An 18,950-nucleotide genomic window follows, 5' to 3' on the forward strand; every position below is an offset into this window, starting at 1 on the left:
ATTTTAATTCCTTTGTTTAACCGTTCTATCTGATTATTAGACAGACTTCTATCCGTATTTAGACAGAACTGTTAATGACAACGGCGAACAAGAGGGAGAATGTGAGCACTGTGTGAGCACTTCTCAGCGCCGTCAAAATAAAAGTCAAGCCTCGAACTCATCGGCCAAACAGGAAAACTTATCGGCCGATGCCGATATTTAAAAAATGCCAAATTCATTAGTATCTAAAAGTTTATTTTACTTTGCTATCATCAAATCACTGAGGAGCAGAAAGAGCTGGAGGGTAAATACAGCAATGATTCTGTGTGACAGGAAATTAATTTGTGAACGCAACCTCCTCAGGCTCTTGTGAAACATGCGAGCTAGCTGATTCACCAAACGCTTTTGTTTATGTTTGTCTATTGAGGATGAAACGCATACATCACTGACAATATTTAATGAAGTCTGCGGCTTTTACTGGTTTACTTGGGTTAAAATGTTGCTGGAGTCCATTAAAGTGAGACCATTGTGAAACCCCTGAGGAGGAAATGCATATAAAAGCATGCTGATCACCAGAGCTACACTCAAAACAAACTCTCCACTCAGCAAGCTTGAGAAATATGAGCTCCTGGCCATAGAGGTTTTCATTCATTCAAATGACAAAAAAAAAACCTGATAATGCAATAAGGAAGTTTGTAGCATACAATGAAGTTCAGTTGAGTTTAAATCTAAAGTCTTCTGAGTGCTTCTCATTGTCTCTCAGTGTCCACAAAAGTAGCGTTGTTTACCTCACTCAAAAAGCATTTCCTTTGTAAGGTCTGCAAACTGGTTCTGACATCAGGTTTTCCACCTGGCAAAACCAGTCCTAATGTTGTCATTACTTTCCTGTTTATCCACATTCACATGTTCTTTGTTTCATTTATGATTGTTGTACAAACATCCACTACTCATTTGGTTCAGTTTTTCTTGTATAACTTGGGGTTTGTTTTGATTCTGTAATAAATAAAACAGGCAAAATTATTATTAAAGGGGTAAAGGGGCTAAAACAGATTGTATAAAAAAAAATCCAAATAAAAAGAATAAATACAAAAAAAATAAAAAATACAAAAACATTAAAACATAATATTTATATTTATATTTATAAACTGTATAAACAAAAAATTAATATTTATATTAAAAATATTTTAAATGGTAATTTATTCCTATGATGGCAAAGCTGAATTTTCAGCATCATTACTCCAGTCTTTAATGTCACATGATCCTTTAGAAATTATTCTAATATTCTGATTTGGTGCTCAATTACTATCAAATATTATTCATGTTAAATTATCAATTGTTCATTTTATTATTATTGTTGAAAAAAAGGTTAATATGTTTGTTGTTGTTGTTGTTTTTTCTTCAGGATTTTCTGATGAATATAAAGTTTAAAATAACAAAATTTTTTGAAACAGAAATCTTCTGTAACATTATAAACGTCTTTAGCATTAAAACGTTTTTTTTCTTACTCATCTCATACTTTGACCGGTAATATATGTATGGTGTGTGTGTGTGTGTGTGTATCAGTATCATCATCTTTTATAACTATGTAATGTATATAATTTATGTGATACGGTCACCAGAGGGAGCAAGAGAGCAGTGTAATCACACTACCTTAGGTGAAGGGTCACTCTGCTTGAATTTCCCATTCTCTTTGCCGTTTGACTCCAGGTGCTTGGGCTCGTAGCATCGGCCTTCTATAAAGGCTACGTAATCGTTATAGGAGCAGGTCGGGCCAGCCAAGATCCCCATAAAGTTACAGTTATAACTCAGATACTCCAGCAGACTGGGCATCTTCCTGTACAGCAAACACAAGGACAGAACAAGTCATCATTTAACCAACAAGGCACACCCAATATCAAGTGCCAAAACATGATTTTCTCTGAAAAAGAAATAATGATGAAAAAGGACAATTTACATATAATAAAATATTACTGTAGCAATGTTTTTCAGTATTTAAGAAAGCAGAGAATGTTATAAATCACTTCAATATTACAAGGCCATTAATTAGCTAATCAAGGCTAAGAAATTAGAGGAAGCTTCTCAACAAGCTACTTAAGCTGAAATAAGCTACCTTTAAAAAAAAAAGCTATGCTACAAACTATAAACATAAGATACAGTAGCTTAACATAAGTACCAAAATATACCTAAAACAACATTAATGCTGCTGAAGTTATTTATACAAATATATTTGTACACATTACATATGACAAATAAAAATAAAATATGATAAATAAATAAATAAATCGTTAATATAACTAAATTTACTATATTTTATTAATAAAACATAACTAATATAGCCTATAGACAGACAGACAGACAGACAGACAGACAGATAGACAGATAGACAGATAGATAGATAGATAGATAGATAGATAGAGATTTTTTTAGCAATACTTAGTAATGCTTATCTGGCAAAAAAAAAAAAATCAATCAATGAAAATATCGGCATTATGCTTACACAGAAGGACAAACTAATTAAAATAGAAAATTCCCACATTTAAATATCTGAGCTGAAAACCAGTGATCAATCACAATATTTCACTAAATATTTCACTGCAAAACAGATGTAAATGCCACAATGAGGACTCATTGTTTCTCTTGATAAATTGCTTGCTTTGAACCAGTTCACTGGAATGAGAATCAGTCTCATTTCTCAAGAACAGTCGTCGAATTTTCCCACGCTTGACTTGTTACTCGTAAAGTTACACTTTTTTTTCTAAAAACAGCTGAGCACCATTACAGTAGTTAGTCCAGTGGTTAAATATAATCCTATATACAAGATTTGCACTAGGATAACAGGAATTTGATCTGACTGCGATCATCTCAACCGTGAAAGAGTTTGCAGCATATGTAACCAGCACGTGAGCATTGATTAAACATGACACTATGTCATGTTTGAACAAGAACGCAACTCATCCATTATGTAAATGTTGACATATTGCTTAACACTCTGTGACCACAGGACCATGGTACTACCATTATTCAAAACTTCTCTTACTAACTGCAGGGTGTGACTTCCGAAACCTCTGAATCCTGACGACTTCCTGTGGACACCAGTTCACGTGATATGGCGGCAATGTTCAGTTGCTTGGCAACAGCCTTCAGAGCCTGATTGTGAATGATTTGAGTCTGCAAATGGTATGCTGCTTTTTTTGAGCACTGCAGAGTAATATTATGCTCAAAATGATTGTTATTAAAGAACGCAGCTGTGCACTCTGCATTTGATCAGTGAGAGGAACTTTATATCTCGAATTGAGCTAGAAGTTGGTTTTCTTTCAAAAGACACAAAGTAAACGAGTGATCTCATCCCAACCACAAACATACCTTTCACACATACCTGACTGCAAGATACTTCTGACTGGGCTTTAGGTGCTCCTCCCTCTTCATCAACCCTGTGGGAAAAACACACAAACACAGGCCCGAACTCATCAGACACACTCCCACAAAACACTGTCATTTCGAAACACGTCCAGAAGTTGATTATGAAGCAGCTGCACTACTGCAGCACGTGTAGTGGAGTTTGAGGCCAGTGGTCTCCTGCGACTCACACTAACCTGCAGAAACAGCAGCTACACTCTGATACAGCAAATGTGTGTGAATGAAGCCCACGTGAGGATGCAGAATCACACTCACCGAGTACAAACAGAAACAGTATCACACATCTGTGCTTATGCATTTAGCGTTTTCAAAGTTTAATTGTACAGGCTTAGTGAAAGCCTGTATAATAAAACATATATATTTCAATTATTAGCACCCATGATAAATGCACATAAGAAGAAAATAATTACTAAATACATGAAGTAAATAAATACTTTCTGTTTGTCTCTCTCTCTCTCTCTTTCTACCAACTACCATTTAAAGGTCTGGTGTAATATTTCTTTTGAAAGAAATGAATACTTATATTCAGCAAGGACACATTACATTGATTTGATGAAAATTGTCAATAAAGACATATAAAAAGATTTCTATTTTTAAATAAATGCTGTTCTTATGAGATAATCCTGAAAAACAATTTGTTCAGTAAACCATTGTTAAATAAGAAAAGCAATTTATGTTTAGTTTTTTCCTCCTGCTGTACAGAAACCATACCAAACTGTAACAGTCATGTTTGTGTACCGTTACACCTCTAGTGTGGACAGTGCTGTCGCATTCTGCAGCACTGAGCTGCTTCGGCTCCAGTCTGCAGCATTAAGTCTGCAGGGTTAGTGAAGAAAATGGATCAAGCCATTCGTCATTCATCTGTCAGTGCACTGACAACTAGATTAGTCAACCTATCAGCTTCTGCAGGCTTTAATGGTTGCTGGGAAATGCATAACCCACACACAGACATATACACACAGACACAGTCCCACTCTTCTTCTTTCAGCAAATGTGACAACATCAACGACAACACTTCATTATATTTGTTAACCGGGCAGCACTCTCAGGCCCTACACAAATCCACTGAAACACAGTATTAATAACCAAAAGAACCACATGTCGGACACATTGAGGCATGGTGCTAATGTGGGAGACTCGGATTTGAATGAAACCTGGGTTGTAACCCCAATTGTACAAAGCATATTTATTGTCATACTTAATTTATTTGGATAAAAGTGTCTGCTAAATGACTAAATGTAAATGTAAATTTTTGTAGGCCAAAACAAGGAAATGTGTTAGCATTTTAACACTTCCACCTCCATCAACCAGAAATCAATAGGTTTTTTTGGTTACATGCCTGAAATAAGGTCTGTGGTAAACACAAGATCAAGATATTTTTCATTCTGCAAAAAATATATCAGTAATAGCTTTTACTGGTCTTGAAATAGGCAGCTGCTAACAAGTGTGGGATATAAATGTCATCACGCTGAAATGCATCTATTCGCTTTCACAACTTGAATTTTTTTTTAGAATAGCTCCCCTGCAAACTATTCTAAATCAAACTTTCATGGATTTTTTTTATTTTTTTTAAATAAAGATTTAAAAGGTTTGTCAGACACTTAGTGACGATGACACTGCAGTCATGTGACCATGGTTATGTTTGGCTTTTATTTCTGGTGATTGAGTTTACGCTTCAAAATTAATAAAAGTTGTGTTCATATGTAAAGATTATCAGGATGAACAAAACTTGTAAGAATCATAAACTTTTGGTGGTTACAGAGCTTCCAAAAAAAATAAAATAAAAAAATAAAATAAAATAAAGTCATCACTGCAGTACTAAATACCTCAATTTCCTGTCCCCTCTGTATTATCTCTAGCATTTGACAAAAATATAATAAAAGTGGTAAAAAAAATTTTAAAAAATAAAATAAATAAATAAAAATAATATTATATATATATATATATATAAAATAAACAATTAGTAAATAATTAGTAAAACATTAAATAATTAAATATTATTTTAAATGAAGAATAATTAAACATTAAGCCTAAAGTATACTTCGTTTTTGTATGCATGCGCTAGCATATGCGTAGTTGAACGCACAGCCTTTCAAAGTGCACTGTATTTGGTAGCATGCACTAACACAGGCGGTCAACACGTGTGCTCCAGAAAGTTTCATCTCTGTCCAGTGTTTGTGCTATTTTTCTCCAGAAGTTATGACTGATAAAATCTTTGTACTCTTTCAAACTAAAGTTGCATTTATCTCATAAGCCTCTCACACAAGCGCTTGCCCATGCGGGAGTCTGTTGTTGTTGTTGTTGTTGTTGCAGACTCCAGTATTTTTTTGTTGTTGTTGTTCCGTCTTTCTAGTTTCGTTGTGGGGCAACTGATTAGTGCAAAACAAATTCAAAGCGCATGTGCGTCCAAAAATCGAGTTGTGCACATACAGTACTCGCATACTGTTCTGGTAATGAAATTTGCATCACGCACACTGTACGCGGACCCTTGCGTATGCGGAAAAACCGAAGTATACTTTAGGCCTTAGTCGGCGTTGTTTGCCAAAGTATCAGAGTGCCACAATTTCAGTCTGAATTGAGTTCTCCATAAAGTGTTGGAAGGAGGAGACTATTACAAAACTTCATTAAAACACATGGATTAATATATTGTGCATTGTCTGCAATAGAGCAGGGCATGCAGAGCTAACGGCAAGTCATTCGGAGGCAGCTCAAAAGTGCTGGGATGCAGTTTCGGCCAGATGTTCTGTGAGCTATCGCTTCAGAGAAACGGGATGTGCTCTCTTAATCTTCCCATAAAGCCTGTTAAAAGAAATGTGGTGACTGAGATGCTACTTCTGTTTGACTCTAAAAGTGACTTGGTCACATATCACTGCGATTAGTTCTTTGGTTGACTAAGTATCTAAAAACTATGCTGTGCAATGGTGTGCAATCTAGTTTGCTTATCAGTTGCCTTGTTTGCATGGGAGATTTGACAGTCGTTGATAAAACTAGAGTGGTTTCTCTTGGGTTCCTGCCATCACATTTCCATTTTCCACTGATGCTCATTCCTTTGTGCTTAACCCTTGTGCGACCTTTTGGACATTTTTGTCCTTTTCAGTTTTGTTTTTTTGAGGTCATATGATGCAATTTCAAGTTTTCCTTTCTCTTGTAGCGAATCAGCTCATAAGGGAAATATGAATAATTAATCATAACTAGTTATAATTAATTATAAATTTGCTTTGCCATTTTGAATATTGCATTGCCATTTTGCATATTGCATTTTAAATAGAATTTCGCTACCTATATGCTTCCATATTTAAAGGGATAGTTCACCCAAAAATTTAAAATCTGTCAATATTAGCTCCTCTTGTTATTCCAAACCAGAAGAGTTTCTTTCTTCAGTGGAACACAAAAGATGCTCTTTTCCAACCAATGAAAGTAAATGGTGTCCAGGGGCTGTCAAGATCAAAAGGTCAAAGGATATACAGTATCTTTACGTATATCCTTTTTTAAAATGTAAATCTTAATCTTACATAATTTTAATCAACTAATTTATACTAAAATACAGTAAAAACATTAATATTGTGAAATATTATAATTGAAAATAACTGTTTTTATGTTATTATATTTTAAAATGTTATTTATTCCTGTGATGCAAAGCTGAATTTTCTGCATCGTTACTCCAGTCTTTAGTGTCACATGATTCTTCAGAAATCATTCTAATATGCTGACATTTATCTTTCAAATTATTTTTCAGGATTCTTTGATGAATATAAAGATCAATAGAGCATTTACTTGAAATAGAAACTTTTTGTAACATTATAAATATCTTTACTGTCACTTCTGATGAAATTAATGTGTCCTTGCGGAATAAAAGTAATAATTAAAAAAACATATATTTTTTTAATGGTAGTGTATATTCCAATATGGTGTGTCAAAATAATGACAGAAATGTTTATTTTAGGTAAACTGTCCCTTTAACACACTCAGTTGAAGGGAGGTCCATTAATCTTGAAATGACCATCATTCTCCTTTATCAATGATCCAGATCATCCAAAAATGATGTGAAGATGCAGCACAATTAGTATCTTATTAAACAGATTTCACCAAGTTGCGTAATAAGCGGTATAGTGTATTGGATAAGGTAAGTGTGGTCTATGAAGTGCAACATCCAGCTGGCAGCCCAAACTACTCTGGCCCACTCACTGGAGTGCAGCGCCAGCAGTGGTATAAAACAATGGCATACGAGGACGTGGTGTAGCAGCAGGGTTTAACAGCCCTTATGTAATTCCTAGAGCCTCTAACATGGGCACAGACAGAAACAATGGAGCTCTAGAAAGATTTCAGGTAGAAATCATGCCAGTTTTATAATATCATTCATTACTCAGGCTGTTCCACCATGACAACTTAATAAAGAGAAGAATATGAGAATTGGATTAATAAAACTGTTACATACCATCATGAATCTCAAAGGCCAAACTTGTGATCTTCTGTGTGATGACCATCATGGGCCTGGAGGGAGAAAAGGAAAAAGAAATGTATGTGACAGAGATCCTGTTTAAACCTGATATTGAGTCTGTTGGATTCACATGTACGTAAGAGCTTCTACTTCTATCAAACCAAGCTCTTCAACATTTATTATTTATACAATTGCACTGACCAAATCTCCACACAGTTTCTAAAGGGTCGAGTTCACCTTGGTGTAGCTCTTATGTCAAACCTGCTTGAAGGTTGAGCTATGATACTGATCTGCTTTTATCATACTGTATGGTAAAACTAGCACTTATATACTTGCCCTTGGCTGTAGTTAACATGTATATTTCTAAAGAATAAAGCTGAATGCATGCATATTTTAGTTCTGAGATTCCTGCAAAGCAGAATATGTACACAGATTTTTTCACTTATGTTTAATCTTTAAGTGACAAATATTCTGAGGTTCAAGTATGAGGCTTTATGAGGCATCTTTTCACAACACAGATAAGGAAATTAACTTAAAACCCCAATACTTAATACAATTATGAATTTTTAGGTTAGTTTTCTATTATTTTTTCAATTTGTCCTTTGAATTTAGTTTGGTTTTGGTCGTTTTCACTATATCATTTTTAGTTTTATTTTAGTTTTAGTATGTTCAGTGTTTTCTAGTTTATTAAATTTATTCCGTTTTGGTTTTATATTTAATGTTAATTCATGTTTTTTTTTGCTCTAATGCTTTTTAATGCTCACCAAGGCTGCATTTATTTGACCAAATTACTGTACTTATGTATTAAACAGTAATTTTGTAATAGTATAACAATTTAAAATAACTTCTGTTTTCAAATTTTGTGGAAAGCATGATACATTATTTCAGGATTTTCTCTATTTTTTGATGAACAGAAAGTTTAAAACAACAACATATCATTGAAATAAAATAAAAATAAAAGTCTTTACTGTCACTTTTAAACAAACAATTTAATGCATCCTTGTTTAAAAAAAAAAAACATTCTTACTGATGCAAACTTTTGAACAGGAGTGTAAACTAAACTAAACTAAACTAGCACAATTAAATATTTTAATTTCTCAGCCTAGTGTTATTGCTATGTAGTGACAGTTTTCATGTATAATGCAGGTGTCATTTTAACATACATACCATCTATCACAAACTAAATTAATTTATATTTTATAGTTATTTTTATTTCACTTGCACTTGTTTAGGAGTCATGAAAATGTATTTTAGTTTAGCCTGCTTTTTACAGTCAGTTTTTCTTTTATTTTTATTCCAGTTGGCAAAATTATTTTCATTCAGTTTTAGTTTTCTTGGAAATGATGCTGATTCCAGTGCAAAATAACTTACCCAGTGAAGTCTGCTGAGTACATGCCGTAGTCAAACACATAGACTCTTGTGACCTGGCAGAAACTGAGATATCCCAGCGTAACCACAAAGCAGTATCTATGGAGAAGAATGCAGAAGAGGGGAAAACTTAAAAACACTGAATGGAAAACAAAAAAAGACTGTTTGGTACAAAATACCACATACTACTCCATTTCAGCAGAACATATATTGTGGTCACTATGCAAATGCTATGTATGCAAAATGTGTACAAAAAAAGTATACACTCAACAAACCACACTGTGTGAAATACTGTATCCCACAATGCATTGCACTGAACCTGACTTTCCATTTCCTGCATGACAACTAAACCCAAAGTAATTTTAACATGTCTTTCTTGACTTACCTTTTGCAGTCCAAACAAATAAGTCATTTTTATAGATTCAAATTTGCAAAATAAGGGTTTATGTTATTCATGAGATTATAATTAGATGTCACTAACTGAATTAATAATAGGGTCGTGTGAAAACAATAATTGTTATTGATGAACGTGAACGCGTTACATATTATTTTTTAAATAAATAAGCATTAATAAGTAAATAAAATAAGCAGTGTAAAGTATATACATGCATGCAATATGCAGCAAGCATCAAATTCACTAAATATCAAAATGTACAAATATTTCTTATTATTCAATTATTTATTTATGTATTTTTAGAGTTTACCTGAATTCATTAAAAGACAAAAAAACAGCTAAACTAGTCAAATAAATTATTTAAATAAAAAAATAATTTCATTAGTATATTCTCTCTCTCTTTTTTTGGTTAATTTAAATGCAAGAACAAATGTTAATTATTCCCACAAACATTTATCAAGAGGCGCCACCTATAGTAAAATCACCTGAGCCCCCACTTTGCAGGAAACCTCTCACATTTGATATCTGATATTACACATTATAATTCATGCAAGCTATTTGCATACTACAACAAATTTGTGAGTGGAGAGAGAGTGATCAAGGCTGCTCTGTACCATCGCTGCCTAAAGCGGCATGTTAGAACAACACTATCAGACTCAAGCCATAATTTCAACTCGGCTTATGAACCTCCTCCCACAACCCGATAAGGATCGCTCTTTTATTCAGCATATTAACCATCAAAAGGAAGATAACAGCCACTAAAACTTATCAAAGACTCACTGAATTTCAGCAGGGCCTCAGTGTGAGGCAAAAGCCTTTGAATTTTCTCCCACTATCAGTTGCACACAGCTGCACAACGTTTGGTATGTCAGACTCAAATAACCAAGTCCCCCGATTCCTCACTAAGCAACAGTGGGCAAATTCTTGACATTCTAGTTTCTGTCTTTGCCTCTAACAAAGCTGGTTTTAAAATGTCTACTGTACAGTCCCACTCATAGCATTCAGAGGCAGTGCCTGCTCCGTCTCAACACTAGGCCCTTCATCAGGGCTATGAGTAGCACTGTGTAAACTATGAAGACCTTCTTCTGTTCCAGCGCTCTGTAGGATGATTGTGTGGAGGCTGCTTTCTGGTTGTACAAGGAACATTGTACAGTTAGGAGATGGACTGTGATGAAGAATGGTAGTGGGTCAGTCAGTTTATTTAAAGGAAACTTATGCATCCCAAATTTAATTGTACTAAAAATGGAAATGTAAGTGGATTTTCAAATTGTGCATCCTTGAATGCTTTTTTTCAGCTAATATTACCCAATCGCAAAACAATACAGTTGATGTTCTCTTTCAACCTGTTCAGTAATAATGAATTTCAAGGTAATGGATGTAAATTATAATGCTAACATGCACACGCAACAGTACGTAAAAAGGGGCTCTGTGGTATCATTTTATGATGTGGTAGGACATAGTGCTGGGCGGTATACCGGTTCATACCGAATACCGGTGTTTATTTTTCTTATGATATGAATTTTTAAAATACCGCAATACCGGTTTCATTTAAATAATGTTCGGAACGCGTTTGGGGGGGGTCTCTTTTCACTGTTGCACTGTCGTGAGGGAACAGCTGTATGTGTTACTAAGCGTGAAAGTTCCGAAACTGAAGCTGTAGAACTAATAGAACGTGATGACACAGAAGAACTCATCCACAATATCCACTGACCGCCACAAATATCCACTGCCCCCTGCCATCAGCTCCCGCGTCTCATACACACACACACACACACACACACACGAGCGCGACTTCAGCGCTAGATTTAGCAACTTTCAGACGCTTTTAGTGGCTTTTTCCCATAGAATATATATACTGACAAACCTAGTGACTTTTTTGGATAAACCTTAGCTATGGAAATTTTTTTATAAATACCGTCATATACCGTGAAACCGGTATAATTTTGAAAAATACCGTGATATACATTTTTGGTCATACCGCCCACCACTAGGACATCTCAACACAGGTACGGTTTTAATGCATGTGCAAAATTATGTAAATTCAGATGTTGCCTAAGCTGTCATTAGCTATGTTTCCATCACCCTGTTTTTATGCACATGTTGAAGTATCGCATCAGAAATGAGAGATGGGAATGACAAATTTCTGGAAAAAAAAAAAACTTAATTTAAAAAAAAATAAAAAGAATTACTCACTTGATGTGGTTTTTGACTTGTGCGAAAGAGTAAATGCAAATAATGGGAGATGGAAATACATTTACTGAATAAATTCCTCCATGCGCTTAAAAAACACTTATTCGCAAATGTTTTATGTGATATTCCAATTTTGCGCAGAAGTTAAATTCTCAACTTTGCATGGAAACAAAGCTATTGAGAGACATATCGATTTATTAATGTTAGAAACATAAATATACAATACTAAACTTATTAAATTACTCAGTAACTTGGCACACCATGATAAACAACAACTTCCTCAAAACAGTGTAGATTAAAACCAAACCGAGGTCACTTACATACAGAGGTCTTAAAGGTACAGTAGCAAAAACAGTTTGTTTAAAGCAGGGCTGTCCAAACTCGGTCCTGGAGGGCCGGTGTCCTGCAGAGTTTAGCTCCAACTTGCCTCAACACACCTGACTGGAAGTTTCTATGCCTAGTAAGAGCTTGATTAGCTGGTTCAGGTGTGTTTCATTAGGGATGGAGCTAAACTCTGCAGGACACCAGCCCTCTAGGCCCTGGTTTAAAGGGACACTGAGAGAGGGTGGAAAATGTTCATGTACAAGTAAATTGGTCATGCGACTGTCTTTGATGCAAAAATACTTGACAAACATTGCGGATGAGAAAGAAAATAAATTGCAATCAATTAATGTGTTCTGTTTTTTATTTTTTTTAGAGAGATTTAAACTACACTGGTCAGGATGATAAAGGGACAGTTCACCCAAAAATAAAAATTCTGTCATTAATTTCTCACCCTCATGTCGTTCCAAACCCATAAGACTGTTCATCTTCCGAACACAAATTAAGATATTTTTGCTGAAATCCAAGAGCTTTCTGACCCTGCATAGACAGCAACGAAACTATCCCTGGTTTAAAGGGACACTGAGAGAGGGTGGAAAATGTTCATGTACAAGTAAATTGGTCATGCGACTGTCTTTGATGCAAAAATACTTGACAAACATTGCGGATGAGAAAGAAAATAAATTGCAATCAATTAATGTGTTCTGTTTTTTATTTTTTTTAGAGAGATTTAAACTACACTGGTCAGGATGATAAAGGGACAGTTCACCCAAAAATAAAAATTCTGTCATTAATTTCTCACCCTCATGTCGTTCCAAACCCATAAGACTGTTCATCTTCCGAACACAAATTAAGATATTTTTGCTGAAATCCAAGAGCTTTCTGACCCTGCATAGACAGCAACGCAACTATCACCTTAAAGGCCCAGAAAGGTAGTAAGGACATTTTTAAAACAGTCCATGTGACAGCAATGGTTCAACCATAATGTTATGAAGCTACGAGAATACTTTTTGGCCACAAAAGAAAACAAAAATAACAACTTTATTCAACAATTTGGTCACATGGACTATTTTACAGAGTCCTTACTACCTTTCTGGGCCTTGAACGTGGTAGTTACCTTTGTTGACTATGAAGGGTCAGAAATCTCTCGGATTTCATCAAAAATATCTTAATTTGTGTTCCAGAGACGAACGATTAATTATTTCATTAAAAAAAACACATTTTAAATAAATATACACAGAAAATCTACAAGAAATCCATCTCTTTTCCTATACCAGCTTTGCCAGAGAGCATAATCTGATACTGTGCTTTTCAAGGACTCACACACTACAGTAGCCCTTCTATAAATATACATTTACACTATTCCTCTCTAATAAGACAGACAAGAGCTCCAGTGGCCCGTGATGAGGGCAGCTTGTGCTCTCTCTCTCACACACACACACACACACACACACACACACACACACACACACAAGTAACACAATCTCTCCTGGTTCTACTTTCATTTGGCAATAACCACCACACAGTCTCAAGATGATCATTTATAAAGGTGAGACACAGAGGTGAGGTGTTATCAGCAGCTGTTAGATGGGGTCTCGTCTAGACCATAAAACCCTACTCTCACATGCCTGAGTGGAAACATATTAAAGCAATAAATCACATCATAAAAGTGTCATTTCTAATGAAACGGGGGACAATCACACCATTGTGAGATAGAACAAGACCTGAGAGAACAACCTACCACCAAATCTCTTTAACTTTCAGAGCAGAAGTTAATGGCACACTGTGTTGTGTACGATTTCAGGAATTTCACATGGGGCTGAATTTGAAAGCAAGAAAGACTGCTGTGTGAACGCTTAACAATCTGTATTGAGTCTTGAAGTTTTCTGAACTTCACAGTGATGCTCAGAAACAAGCTGTCAAGAAATATACATCCATAAGAGCTCTAAAGGTACATTCACACCTACAGTAATTTAATCGCTGAAGGTCACCAAGTTGTTGTATGTGCTTAAAGTTAGTAGGAGTTTATACTGGACTGAAGTGTCCAACTCTATCAGGAGGCAGATCATGTGAACGTTACTGTCTGCTATATTATTGGCCATCTCCATGTTACTATCCATCAAACTGATGGAACTTTGCTGTAACGCCAACTAACTCTGAACACACAAATTGCAGACTCTCATTGAAAAGTCACTGATTTCTGTTAGAGCATCTTAATGACATCAAAACTGACACTATTTGCTTAAATTGATCATCTTATTAAAGAATGACTGTCCTCTTTATCTTTTTTTAAAAAATGCATACACTTTAAAAAAAAAAAGTAATTGAGGTAATTGATATACGCTAAATGGTAGCCAAATAATAATTTAGGCATTGTTGATTTATGCTACAGTTGTAGGTATCGCATAGGGCTGAGCGATATGGCCAGAAAAATGATCACGATAATGTTTTTTCATATCAGTCGATACTGATAATTATCACGATAAATGTCAAATTTTTATTTCTTTCAAGTTTAAAGGCAGATTTTTGTTCCAATGTGAAAGTTGTAAAAACCAGACAGTTAATTGTGGTTTTAAACTATTCTTTATGGTCAGAACATGACAAACACTTCAAGTTTTTGAATTCTTTACACTGTTCCAGTCATTTTTCCTTAACAAAATAAATATCTTAATAGAAAAAAACAATTTCTTAGTTCTGGATGTTCTAATCAGTAATATTGTTTCAAATCAAGAAACAGGTTTGTGTTGCCTGAACATATTAATAATAAAAAAAAAATTGTCTCTTACACATTTGATAGTAGCTTGAGTTAGGATGCAGATGTAGATTTACGTTCATTATCAAAATCAGTAATATCTGTAAAAATTGTAGCAACCTCATTTTATATGGTGAAATTTAATTATTCTGACTGTTTGAGGTTTTATTTTTTAGTAACCATTGGTCTTTCATAGTAGCATACATTTAGATCATGATAATCACAGTTAAAATACACAAATATAGCACCTTAATACCATGGTAAAAATGTAATATGGTTTTTAGGTATTTGAATGAAAAACAGTAGTCTAAATACATTTAGTATAAATGCATAAACGCCATAGCTTAATCACAAAAAATACTGTAATTATATTCCATTACTCCTCCTTCAATACATTTAATACATGTCTACATTAATAATATAATAAAATTCGACACGAATACCCACATTTCTGACAATACCATGGTGCATTTAGTGGTACTACAGTATGGTAACGTTAAATGATGGCGATTTGTAGATTAAAAAGTCTTCTGATTGTATCGTTGCGCACAGTGCTTCTCCTGTTTGTCAGCACTGTATCATCTGGCTAGCCACCTTTTTCTTGCCGTAAAAATTGTAAAGTCTATGGGTTTAGCTTCCGGTCTCATCCGCGTCCAGCTATTTTTAGCTGTACAAAACAGTTTGTTTTGCTGCTTGATATTGAAAATTGGTGTGTCTTACCATATTATGTTAATGTATTATCTTACTTATGAACACACTGGTTTGTAGTGCAAACAGTTTTACCGTTTACTGCACGTTCTTATTCTTCTCGTTATTTATCTATAGCGGCTAATGAACCGGAAGTCTCACCCATAGGCTTACTTCCGTGTTGAAGAAAGGTGTGCATTCTAATCTTACTACTTGTATTTTACCAACTGCTGTGGAGATATTGTGTTATATTTGGAAATCTAAAACTACCAATTGTCAGCTTGACCCACTGCCTACTTGCTTAGATAAAGCTTGTCTACCATCTCTGTCCTCATTAATTACTAAAATTATTCACTCTTCACTTGTTTCTGGTTCTGTACCTTCTTCTCTTAAAACTGCTATTATTACCCCTATTCTAAAGAAATCAGGGACTGATCCATCAATTTTTGAAAATGATCGACCAATTTCTAATTTGCCATTCAATTCTAAAATCTTGGAAAAATGTGTTGCAGCTCAAGTTCACAATCATCTCTCCAATAATACATTGTTTGAGCAATTCCAATCTGGTTTTCGTCCTCATCATAGTACAGATACAGTTCTTGTCAAAATTACTAATGATTTGTTATTGGCAGCTGATTCTGGTTTATTAACAATACTTGTCCTTCTTGACCTGAGTACGGCCTTTGATACGATCTCGCACAAGATACTCCTGGACAGGTTAGTTTCTATAGGGATTACTGGCACCCCACTGTCCTGGTTTAGGTCCTATCTTACCAGTCGCACTCAGCATATTCAAATTAAAAAATTTAAATCAAGACCATCTACAGTTACTACTGGTGTCCCTCAGGGTTCTGTTTTGGGCCCACTCTTATTCATCATCTATTTACTTCCTCTTGGCTATATTCTCAGGAAATATGGTATCCATTTTCACTGCTATGCCGACGACACCCAGCTCTACCTGTCTTCTAAACCCTCTAGTTCTTTTCCTCCACCTTCCTTGACTAGATGTTTAACTGAAATTAAAGACTGGCTTTCAGCCAACTTTCTAAAACTCAACAGTGATAAAAGTGATGTCTTACTTATTGGTACAAAATCTACTTTGACTAAATCTCATTGTTTTACAGTGGATATCGATAATAACGCAATTTTTTTTTTTAGGAGTTTGGGTGTCATTCTGGATAGCACACTTTCTTTTGAAGCTCATGTCAATAATATTAGGCGTACTGCGTATTTTCACCTGATTAATATTAATCGCCTTCGTCCCTCTCTCACAACGAATAATACTGCAATTCTTATTCATGCACTGGTTACTTCACGTATCGACTATTGTAATGCTCTCCTTACTGGTCTCCCTTCTAAACTTCTCTATAAACTCCAATTGGTTCAGGACTCAGCAGCTCGTGTTCTTTCTAGGACTTCCATCAATAGAGCACATTTCTCCAGTTCTCCAACATTTACACTGGCTCCCAGTAAAGTATTGCATTGATTTTAAAATTTTGCTTATTTAAGGCACTTTACAACCTTGTATCTTACTGACCTTCTCCACATCTATACTCCTTCTCGCACTCTCAGATCTTCACTCTCTTGAACTCTCTTCCCTCCAATATATGGAACAGTGACAACCTTCATACTTTTAAATCTCGTCTTAAGACTTATCTTTTTACCCAGGCTTTCTTATGACTTGCTCTTATTAATTGCTCTTATAAGCCTTTATTGTATTTATGATGTATGCAGTTGTGCTGTTGAATTTTTTAATGCTGGCAGGACTTGTTTATTTATTGTTACTGTTTTTACTAGTTTGCTTGCTGTAAGGTGACCTTGGGTGTTTAGAAAGGCGCCATTAAATAAAATTAATAATTATTATTATTATTATTATTATTATTTGTGTTCCTCGCCAGGGCCGGATTTACCTCTTATCGTGACATAGGCAAAACAATTTTTGGGGCTATCAATTAGGGATGGGTCACGATTTTCAAATATTCGATTAGTTGATTTAATTATAGAATATCAAATAGGTTGTGCGATTATTGTCTTAAAAAAATTACCCATGTTTTCCGTGCTGATGCGGTGGTGATGCGTTCATGTAAGAAGAGGGTGGCGCTGCCAATAACGCACCTAAAAGCTGTCAAAGACAACAGAAGAACACATTGTCTCACGCGCACACTGTAGACTTGCGTGGCATAAAATAAGACTTGCGTAGCATATAACGGTTACAGTAACTTGGGACGATGTCAAATAAGTTGAATCCAAGTGTTCAATCTTGGCTATAAGGCCAGAACAAGGACAAAGTATTCAGTTTTTTTGTATAATTAATTGTTTGCATTATCACTTCAGCAGCTAATCTATGCCAGTTTTATTGGCAGTCTCCAGGTAATAAACCAGTTAGGTAATGAGAGCCGCTCAAGAGATCCTTATGCCCTTTCTGCAAACACACACACACACACTGCATTCTTTATCGGTTTTCCGCTCCTGTTTTTCAATTTCCCTTCATCCTTAGATTTGTCCTCTCATGTCCCCTGAGCAGTGGCGCATGGCATCACTCTATTACCGACTGATCGTCTCCTGGAGTTTCAAAAGGTCTGTTTTGTAGCACTGCATCCCTAATGCGTTCTCTGTGTTCACTGCATTCAGTCTATTTCTCTATCAACCTACAAGACTCTTGCACAAGTTTTTCTTGTCAGTCTTCAACACTATAGACATTGCTGCTCTTTACTTTCTTAGAGAAGAACAATCAGCAAAGAGAAAGACTTATTTCTTAATAATCAGTGCAAACTACAGATTACTGTGACCTGTCTGTCACACCCAATATGAAGATTTTATAGTACAAAAAGCATTGTTTCAAAGTCTAGTTTGTTTAGTAATCAGTAGTTAAATAATCAGTCCAGTAGGTTAAAGGAATATTCTGGGTTCAATCCATCAGATTGTAAAAAAATATATATATATTAGAAACCCTTCAGGAGTGTCTTATCACTGCATGTACATGATGTATGTATGACATGATGTATAATCCAGAACACGGCTGCAAGATACATTTTTAATGAGCCGACAAAAATGCACGTCACACCTCTGTTTATCAATTTGCACTGGCTACCCATAGCTGCACGCATAAAATTCAAGGCATTAACGTTTGCCTACAAATCCACCACTGGCTCTGCACCCCTTTACCTAAATTCATTACTTCAGACTTATGTGCACTCTAGAAGCTTGCATTCTGCAAGTGAACGGCGCATTATTGTGCCATTCCAAAGAGGCACGAAATCACTTTGACTGACTTTTGCATTAAATCAACAACAACATACAAACTATATGATGATATTTTGTGTGACCTTAAAGGGGTCATATGATGCTTTTTTAAAGATCCATTATTTTGTGTATTTGGTGTAACAGAATATGTTGACATGCTT

The 18,950-nt window shown here is 35.1% G+C and overlaps 1 protein-coding gene across 1 annotated transcript in view; it reads right to left on the reverse strand.

The window, feature by feature from the left end:
* Positions 1-18,950, reverse strand: part of LOC107679816 (membrane-bound O-acyltransferase domain-containing protein 2) — a 60,178-nt gene that overhangs the window by 8,961 nt on the left and 32,267 nt on the right. Inside the window, 4 exon segments of the mRNA XM_016475501.1 lie at positions 1,630-1,813; positions 3,356-3,410; positions 7,832-7,887; positions 9,206-9,301. Coding sequence (XP_016330987.1) covers positions 1,630-1,813; positions 3,356-3,410; positions 7,832-7,887; positions 9,206-9,301 — 391 coding nt within the window.

Source organism: Sinocyclocheilus anshuiensis, unplaced genomic scaffold, assembly GCF_001515605.1.
Source record: "Sinocyclocheilus anshuiensis isolate Anshui unplaced genomic scaffold, SAMN03320099.WGS_v1.1 scaffold676, whole genome shotgun sequence".
Lineage (NCBI taxonomy): Eukaryota > Metazoa > Chordata > Actinopteri > Cypriniformes > Cyprinidae > Sinocyclocheilus > Sinocyclocheilus anshuiensis.